The following is a 9,942-nucleotide window of genomic DNA, read 5'->3' as shown; positions in this document are numbered from 1 at the left end:
CGCTGTGATTAGTTGGGGTCTGTGGTCTGATCCTTCGATATCTGCTTCCCCTCCGTGGCGGGCCTGTACTCCCTGCGATGCCCATGCGAGGTCTATGGTGCCATCCCTGTGGCCTTTTTGGCTTCTTGTCTTTCTTCCCCTCGGAGTTAGGAGGCTCCAACCGTTGAGCGTGGCTAGTTCAATAACTGTTTCCGCTCCTCCCGATGTTCTGTTGTGTTTGTCCCATGTGGGGTGATGTTGGTTGATGTCGCCTACGATTATTGAGGGATTTCCCCTCGAAGCCGCTGCGGCTTCTCTGAACGGTCCTCTCCGGCCGATCCGTCCACCTGGGCTATAGAGCCCTATTATCCGAAGGCCTGTTGCCTTGAAGATCACTCCTCCCCAGTCAGCCCCTCCTATCGCTGTCCAGTCTCGGATTCTGTGTTTTTTGTGTATGTACATCGCTGAGCGGCCGCTGCGATATATCATGTGGTAGTTGCCGGTAGCCGGGCAGGCTGGTTGGTCCGTAGTAGGATCTCGATGCGGTTCCTGTAGGGATATTATGTCGTATTGCTCCTTGCCTCCTAGGGCTAGGAGTGTTAGGGCTGCCTGCTTGTTTGTGTTCCATTGGAGGACCTTTAATTCCATGTGCTGGGGGGGGGGTCCTGGGTGCGGCTGGAGCTCGCTTCGGCCTCGATTGGTTGGCTCATGGACATCGTTGGGGCAGAGCTTTGTGCTCTATGGAAGGCCCTTCCGATGGTTGTGTCTTCCGGCGTTCTGTTGGCTCTCTGCGGTGCCACTGCGATGGCGTTGGGGCCCGTTCTGGCTACCTTGGCTGCTCGGCTTGTGCCTGGGGGGCGGCCGGGGCCTCTCTTCTGGTGGGAGAGGGTTTGGAGTCCATAGTCTTCTGGGTTCGGCCAGCTGCGGGCGGGGGCTTCGGGGTGTCGCTGCGGGTTCTGCCTGTCTTCGAATCGTCTGGGTCTGTGTGGGTAGGCCCGGATTGCTCGTTGCCAGTGGCTATTTACTGCAGGGCACTGTCTCGACCACGCTGGGTGGTCGCCTTGGCATCCTAGACATTTCGCAGCTTTATCGGGTGCCAGCGGGCATTCCTTCTCCCCTTCCGGGTGTGCTGCGGTGCCGCAGCGTCCGCAACGGGCTTCCTCTCTGCAGAATCTGGCGATGTGGCCCATCTTGTAGCAGTTAAAGCATTGCTTCGGCCGCAGCGACTCCTCAAAGGGTTCGCAGTCCATTATCATCGAGTTGTGCACTAGTCCTCTGTCGCATAGCTGGTTGGCGGCCGATACACTGTCTACTGCTAGGATCATTCCGATTCTCGTTGCGGTATCCTTGCGGCTTCGTACCGGGGTTATTCTGATGACCGTGACGTCGTTCTCCTCCCCTATTTCCTTGCAGAGGGTGTCGCGGTCGACTCTCTGACATTCGGCCGGCATGCCTTTTATCATGACGCTGTAGGTTCTCTTCGATATCGATGCGTTGTCTCCAAAGGCCTTGGGGACCCAGTTGTCCGCCGCGATGTATTTGGCCGCCGGGCCGTGGAAGGTGATGATTGTGTCGCCGCTTTGGAGGCGGCGGGCTGCTGCTGCGGCTTTTGGTTCTCCAATAGCTAGGTTGACTGCCGTTACGGTTTCGGTGGGGGTTCGTGTGCGTATCTCGTCGGGGGGGTTGTTTTGCTTCACCGTGATTTCGCGGTCGTGTCGGGCGGGGACGGGCTTTGGGGGGGGTGTAGGCGTCGCGTCTGGTCGCCGCGACTTCGCCATGATCGCTGCGGTTGCGCGTCGGGAGCGGCTCGGGTGTCTCGGATGGCATCTTGTACGACTTTGTAGATCGTTTCTTCGAGTTCAGAGCGTGTTAGGGTGGTCTCGGCGGTGTCGCTGCGGTGGCGCAGAATCTTCGCGTCGGCAAGGGAGCGGACGATTCTCCATACTTTGTCAAGAATTTCCCCCTGGACAAGGCCGGACAATTCTTCGAGTGCCTTCTCTTCGTCGGTGTCTCTAGCAGTCGCTTCTTCGTTAGGCGAGTCCGTCGCGATGTCGTTTCGTTGACGCTGCCCGTACTGGGAAGCGCCCGCGTTGGGGTGGAAGCTGCTGTTTTCGAGGCCAGCACGGCCCGAATCCACCGCCATCGGCTCCTCCACCTCAGCGGTGCCCTGCGGCTGCCGCTGCGGCATCGCAACCTGGGTAGATTTTCGTGCTGATTTCGATTCTGATGTCCGATTGGATTTTAGGTAAGAGACCGCTGAGATCTCGATGATCTCGTCTCGTGTGTAAATTTTCAATATTTATTATAATAACCTTATAGATATATAAAGTAGTAAAATTAAAGTAAAAAGAGTAGGGTTTTTATTTAATATTTAAGTATATAGTTTTTTCTTATTTAGTAAAATAGTAAGAATTCTATAAATCTTAATAAAAATAAAATAATATATATTAAATAAATAAATATTTAAATAAAAATTAATAAATTATACTAATTATTTTTAAATATTATTTATTTTTTAATAATAAAATTAAAATTAATAAATAAAAAAATTAAATTTTTATTTATAATTTTATTTTATATATTTAAATAAAAATAATTTTATTTTATAATTTAATTAAAAATATTAATAATTTTAATTTAAAAAATTAAATTTTTTTTAAAATATTATTAAAGCTTAATATAATTTTTAATTTTTAAAGTTATTATATTATATTAAGTTAATATAAATACTAGCTATATAAAATATTAATTAAAAAGAAAATTTAAATAATTTAAATTTTAAGATATTTTATAAGTTAAATTATAAAACTTTTTAATATATTTATTAAAATTAAAGTTAAAAAAGTTAAATAAAATTTTAATAAAAAAAAAAATTAGCTTAAAACTTAAAACTTAACTTATAATAACTATAATATATATATAATAAAAATATAATAAATATTTAAATATTAAATCTTCTTATTAAAAAATATTATTTAATTATAATTATTTAATTTATAAGTTTCTTTTAAATAATATAAAAATAAAAATAAAAAGTTAAAAGCTTAAAAAAATAATAAATACTTATATAAAATTTATATATATTATATAATATTAAAAATAACTATAGTAATAAATTAATATATAAATAATATAATTATAATAATAACTTTTTAACTTATAAATATATAATTTTTAATTAAGAGTATTTTATATATTTTATTACTATTTTAATATATATAAAGTAATATAATATTTTAAGTAATATTTTAATATTAATATCTATTAATATTATTAAAATATAACTTTATATAATAAAACTTTTAATAAATTAATATTAAATTAAGACTTTTTAATTTTTAAAAATAAAAATTATTTTATTAAATACTTATAATTATTAAAGTTAAAATTAATAAATTTCTTTAATAGAAAATACTATATTAAATAAAATTAATAGCTAAATTTACTATAATTATAAATTAAAAAAATCTTAAATAAAACTTTTTAAATAAAAAAAAAGTATTATTTTTTTAAGATTTTATTAATCTTTTTAATTAATAATCTTTTAATTTATTCTTTAATAACTTATTAAAGATTTATTTAATTAAATAATATTAGCTAAAAAAGCTATTTACTTTATCTAGCTATTTAATTTATTTAAATTCCAAATCTAACTTTTTTTAACTTTTTTAATATAATATTATTATAGTTATTATGACTTTATCTTTAAGTAGGTTATATATTCTTAGTATTTTTTACTTACTTTTTTACTTAATATTCTAACTTTACTTAAAAGAAGACTTTATAATTTTTCTTTTAGTAAATTTAAATAATAAAGAGAATAATATTATTAATATTATTAATAATATTATTATTAGATATTATTATTAAATTAAACATAATTCCATTTATTAATTTAGCTGTATAGATTACAATAAATACTATATATTAGATAATAACTCTATATAATAAAACCTTAGATAGATTAATATCCTAACCTTAGTTAGAAGAGGGGGTATAATAACCCCTCTTCCGGCCAATCTAGATAACTGGTACAAGCAATAATAAACATTATCATTACTGTATTGATCCCTATCTATTTGATTGAATTGACCGTAACGGATCCAATACTAACTGTTAGATCCGATACAGCTTATTCAATCAGGATGATAGGGACTAAAGCAGTGGAGCCCGAAGATGATGGTATTGATGTGTGTATGATCTAGGATCCCTCCTGCCCCCTCTTTCCTATAAGGGGTTTTTGGGTCAATTAATGGATCCGTTACGGACAATTTGCCTAAATGGATGGTCTTCAAAGCAGTGATGATGATGTTGATGTGTGTGTGTTCTAGGATGCCTCTTGCCCCCTCTTTTTCTATGAGGGGTTTTTAGGTCAATCTCACACCCTATAACTAACACAGGATATTGATATATCAGAGGGTTGTTCTTATCCGGACCCTAGTCCGTCACACGAGAGGTCAATCCAACACACACCCAATCAGATGCCTCACAGATGTCACGATGTGTATTTTGGGTAGCTGGGCGTGTATATGGCGTGTGACGGCCATAGCTATATCCTTATAGCTGGTTTCAGTATAAGGATGTAGAGGGACTAAGAGCGGAGATCATATGCAACTCAAGACAATACACACACCCAATCAGATGCCTCACAGAATCAGAGCTCGTGACGACAGAACCAGAGCTCGCAACGGTTATATGCATGATCAGGCTGGGAGGCTTGCTGGGAGCCTTACACGCGTGTCGACCCCGCATCGCTGCGCTGCATCCTCAGCCGCAATCTCTAATCTTCATCTCCCAGCGTCGTCCTCTTCACATTCTTGTTCCACCCGCGACATCATTGGCCTTGCAATTCCAGGCAGTTTTACACTGCTATTGACCTGAGACTTGGAGTCTCGTCCAGATGGCTGAGGTGCTCGGCATTGCAGCGGCAGCGGCCCAATTTGCGGGATTAGCCTTGAAAATTGCCAAGACCGGCAAAGACATCTACGACCAGCTCCAGAACGTCCCCGAGCAGGTTCCCAAATGGCTTCAACAGATTGATGGACTACGAGCCATTGTTTCCAACATCGAAAGTTGCCCGGAGCTCCAAACCCCGGAGGTAGGGTTTCTTATGAGAAGCTGCTTGTCAACCAGCCAACAGCTTCATGGCACTCTTGACGAGTTGCATTTCTCCGCGAATGACCCGCTTGTTCAAAGAACATGGAGGGCAGTAATTGGAAAGACGAAGGAGACTGAGTTGCGCAACTTCTTTGAGGAACTTGAGCGTATCAAGTCGGCCCTTACTCTAGAAATTGGTGTTGAGAACCTGTGAGTAGAGCGTTGAGCAATCACCGTCCGATGGAGATCTAATAGTATTCTAGCAACCAACAACGCCAAATTCGATCAGATATTCAGGAACTCAAGATATCGAATCAGGCTGAATCCGATGAGGATCAGTGCTTGCGGTCACTCTTCGTAACAGACCCAACACGAGATCGAGAGGATATGATCGATGCCAAAGGAGAGATCTGTGCAGGGACTTGTGAGTGGATTACATCAACTCAGGAGTTCAACAAGTGGTATCAACAGGCTCCCCATCTGCTTTGGATATCTGCACCGCCTGGCATGGGTAAGACCTACATATCCATCTATCTCAGCAGACATCTCGAGCGGTTTGCTGCACAGTCAGACACTCTAGTACTTTTCTTCTTCTGCGACAACAAAGTGGCGTCTCGAAACACGGCGATGAATATTTTACGAGGACTTTTGTATCAATTGGTCATGCACCAGAATGACCTTATACACATCATGATGCCACTGTGGAAGATACAATCATCAAACTTGTTCCAGGGGAACTCCTTGAATACGCTGTGGAAATTCTTTGAGGAAATGGTCAACAAGATCCAAGCGAAAACGGTTCATTGCATTATCGACGCGCTAGATGAATGCGAAGAGAGCTCTCTTGCAAATCTTCTCCGAAAATTCGAAATGCTTAGCAGAAGCCCCAACACATCGACTTCCAAGATGAAGCTTATCTGCCTCAGCAGAAGATATCCAGAAAATATCCCAGCAGCTCTTTCGTCTTTTTCGACGCTGAAGTTGGATCTAATACCCGCTGGAAAGGAGGATACCCGACGCTTCATATCACAACGCGTCTCTCAGCTCGCCCAAAAAAAGCCCATCAACTCCAATCTGCAACTCCACATTCAGCAGTCCTTTGAGGAAAGGTCTGAAGGCACCTTCCTATGGATTAGCTTCATGGCCCAGGATCTTGAGAGAAAGTCGATTGAGGAAATCGAATCTTCGTTGAAGCTACTCCCCCAAGGGCTTGATGCAGTATATGAGAGAATTCTCTCACACATCAAACCTGATAAGATGGAGATTCTGTCCAAGATGATAGACTGGATCCGAGTCGCTGTACGCCCGCTGAGAGTGCCAGAGCTATGCGAAGCTGTCGGCTTGGAGGCGACGGGCTTGCTCAGCCGTGAGCAGGTGTGCATAGCTTTGATTAAGTCATGCGGGCACCTGCTTCAAACCACTAAAAACCCAGAAATGGTTTGGAGCGACGAAAGGACATTTCCATGGACTATAGACCCTCTTCGAAATCATATGCTCGACTATTGGCTACTTGAGGTTACTTTTCTCCATCAAAGCGCCAAGGACTATTTCACTAAATCCAACCACATGACTGGCTCAAAATGTCAAGCTGGGCTCACAAAGCGATTGCACGGAGCCATTTCAAGTCAGTTGACGATGTATCTATCTGATCGCGAGGCTTGCATCGAACGTTGGAACGACAAAATCTTCGCGGTCGAATCACCTCTTTTCACTTATGCCCGTAGGCACTGGAGTGACCACTTCAGAGAGTTGGATGAGGTGTCTGGATTGATCGAGCGAAATCCGCGATTCTTTGGGAAAGATTCAGCAATAAGAAATGAGGCTCTTTATTTTTCTTACGATAGATCGCATGATCTCCCCACAATTCCGTTGCTACATATGGCTTGTATTCTGGGTCTGAAGAATTTGGCCAAGTGGTGCCTCCATCGAAGGCAGGTGAGAAATCGGGTTGGCTTCATGAGCGATCTGACAACGAGGTGGGGTGGGTTTTATAAAGGATATGGATGTCCGCCACTTCATTACGCTTATCGACACAGGCGAGAGGACATTGCCAAGCTTCTTCTTGATGCTGGTGCAGATCCTGGAGCTGTCAGCGACGATCATGACCCGATCTTTGTGGTGGCCCTCCAGCTCTGTGGGCCAAACGCATGGCACCAGCTGGCAGCGACGAAGGGTGGTAAGAAGTGCCTCGACCCTCGTAACCAGCCTCTCAGAGTTCTCAGAGACCTCGTCGCATTCAAAGGAGAAGATGCCTGTCGTTTCCTCATTGAGGAACATGGCTGGGACGTGAATCTTGGGGATCCCCTGATCTGGACGTTGAAACGGTCGAATCTAGAGCTTGCTCGCACTTTTGTTTCCGAGTGGCATGCCTGCATCGACGACCATTGGGGACTGCTCGAGGCTATCGTTCCCATGGAGGATACCCACGAATTTCAAGGGGCGATCAACCTTCTAGAAGAATGGTCGGTCGATATGAACGCCACTGACGAAGATGGATGCACTTTGCTGTTCAGAATAATTGGCTCAGCTGATTATTCCCCTGTGGATATATGGACTTCAAAGCTCGACATGGCACTTCGAGCGGGCGTTGATCCGCGCAAACCCAACTTCAGTGGCCAAATACCACTGCACTTTGCGGCCAGCAGCAAATTCTTCTCAGGTTTCATTTCAGGGAGCAACGCAATCAAAATCATATTGCACAATGGCCAGTCTCTTATCAACGTGGTTTGCGGAGCGGGACAGACGAGTCTACATCATTTCGTTTCTACAATTGTGTCCATTGGGCGTTCTAAATACTGCTTACGCCAAGAGTTCGTGGCTTTTCTCAAAGGCGGGCCGGCCTCGTTAGTAAGGCTATTAGATTTGGGTGTAGACCGACACATTAGGGACCAACATGGGAACACGGCTCTTGATCTGCTTCGACCCGCGCTGGGTCGTGACCTCTCGGAAGACAAAATAGATTTTCATGAGGTGTTTACGGTAGACCTGATCGTTGGATATAGGCTGATGGTGGAGAAATCCATCACAATCTTGGAGAGTTACGCACCTGTCTGGTCTGTCGAAGTCGGTCGACGAGAGCAGAACGACTGGGATCGAGCAAGGAGATAGAGGGCCAATCTAGCAGGATCCCAGTTTTGAGACTCTAATATAGAGCAAGTTCATAGTATCGCTGCTTTCGGGCATAAACTTCAGCAGAAAATGTGGTAGAGAGGCCGTAAGCCCTCCTAGGCCCAGCAATGGAAGAATATCTATAGGGTAAACCACTTGTGATCCAGGGCTGCTGATGCGCTCGTGCGGTCTTCGGGGTTATACTTCAACAGATGCCCGAGAAGATCTCAGAAGACATCAATCTCCAAGTGAGGGATATCACGATGGATATTGTCCGACAAGTACCAAAGCCCAGGGCGAAGTTTCTCTGCCATCGATCGTGTACCATGCGCAACCGATGGATGAACGATACGTGCAATGCCAGCAGTCGGCTCTGCAGGACCTTCCCCTTTAGGGATGGCGCGACCTTGCTCATCCAATTCATCTTTCCAGAATGTCTTTCACGCCTCCCAGGTCATAGACCACCAAGGCTCCGGCAGCTTCCCAAAAATCTGGACCATGAAATCAAGATAGTTGTCATCGTCATCGTCGAATGAGCATCAAAAGCCAGATACGACCGCCGATAAAAATGAAACGGATGAAGAGACATCCGAGTCCAATAGCAGCTCGACTTATTCTCCGTGGTCCGAGTTATCGGATGAAGGGACTGAAGGCAAGGCGTAGATAGCCCTACCAGCAACCCCCGTTCTCTGAAGATTCTAGCCCCAGATTCTTCATCAAAACTAACCTCAGTCTATTAGCGAGGATTTCCATCGCAATCAAAAATCAGGTACAAAACTAAGATACTTGAAAGCTGACAAGTATCTCTAGACTTACATGGACGACAATGAGTATATAGAACTGAAGAAGCACTTTTCCTTCCTGACTTAAATCAGCCTATACAAGCAACACCTATTTAGCGAACTTAATTGCTAACTTTCTATTTATTAGATAACCCAATCCAGCAGAATCGTAATTCGTACGTAGATTCTCGACCCGTCTCGGATTACACCGATCCAGCAACAACTCGTCGAGACAAATGTCGCAAGAAAGAACAGAATTATCCATGCGAGGCGCATGTTCAACAAGGATGCTCTCCGTACTCGGGCCACGGCGGCCTGCTGCCCCGGGTCGCCGGGTCGCCGGCGGGCCGGCGCCCAGACCCATCGCTGCTCACGGCCGAATTTTGCCTCAACGAGCCGCCGGTGCGGGGCTGGGAGCTGAACAAGTGGCTGAAGCGTCTCAATAAGAAAAGTGTCCAGGTCATTGCCGTTTTAGATAGTTGCTACTCTGGTAGTTCCTGGAGAAATGATCAGCGGGTTCACTCACCAGCGGATTGGGAGGACGGTCTGGATGAAGGCGAGGCGGGCGAGGAGGCACCCGAAGAGGCAAATGATGAGACATCCGCTGAGGAATCAACTGAGCCATCTACTGAGTCATTCTTCGGAAACGCTGCCCTGGAAAAGTCTTGGTCCATCAACCTAGACGGCTTCACCCTCATAGCAGCCTGCAAAGCCGAAGGAGATCAAAGTTAATAGCAAATTCCACGCGCCTTTACCTACGAACTCGTGAAGCTCCTGCCAGCCTTACACCGCTATACTACGCCGTCGACATATTGCATGCTGCGCGAAAGGTCACAGAGCTCTTCGAGACGTATAAGCAGAGCTCAGAGGTGTTTGGGCGCGATCGCCTTGCCTTCTTCGATAACTACGAGCCGTTTCTAATGAATCCTTTGGTCTCGCGGGTTGAAGGGACCGATATTATCATCCCTATTAGCAA

General features: G+C 44.1%; 2 protein-coding genes across 2 annotated transcripts; both read left to right on the top strand.

Moving 5' to 3' along the window:
• Positions 1-4,879: 4,879 nt before the first annotated feature.
• On the top strand, positions 4,880-8,184 carry BGZ61DRAFT_377072 (uncharacterized protein; the record flags this gene model as incomplete). Its single annotated transcript, XM_046242567.1, has 2 exons — positions 4,880-5,286; positions 5,340-8,184. 2 exons carry the CDS (start codon positions 4,880-4,882, stop codon positions 8,182-8,184), a joined length of 3,252 nt encoding a protein of 1,083 aa, XP_046092811.1.
• Positions 8,185-9,010: 826 nt separating this feature from the next.
• On the top strand, positions 9,011-9,698 carry BGZ61DRAFT_488326 (uncharacterized protein; the record flags this gene model as incomplete). Its single annotated transcript, XM_046250096.1, has 2 exons — positions 9,011-9,014; positions 9,115-9,698. The coding sequence occupies 2 exons, from the start codon at positions 9,011-9,013 to the stop codon at positions 9,696-9,698; spliced, it is 588 nt and encodes a 195-aa protein (XP_046092810.1).
• Positions 9,699-9,942: the final 244 nt, after the last annotated feature.

This window comes from Ilyonectria robusta, assembly GCF_021365365.1.
Source record: "Ilyonectria robusta strain PMI_751 chromosome Unknown BGZ61scaffold_196, whole genome shotgun sequence".
NCBI lineage: Eukaryota > Fungi > Ascomycota > Sordariomycetes > Hypocreales > Nectriaceae > Ilyonectria > Ilyonectria robusta.
The sequence above is the reverse complement of the archived record's forward strand: the minus strand, read 5'-3'. Positions and strand labels throughout refer to the sequence as shown.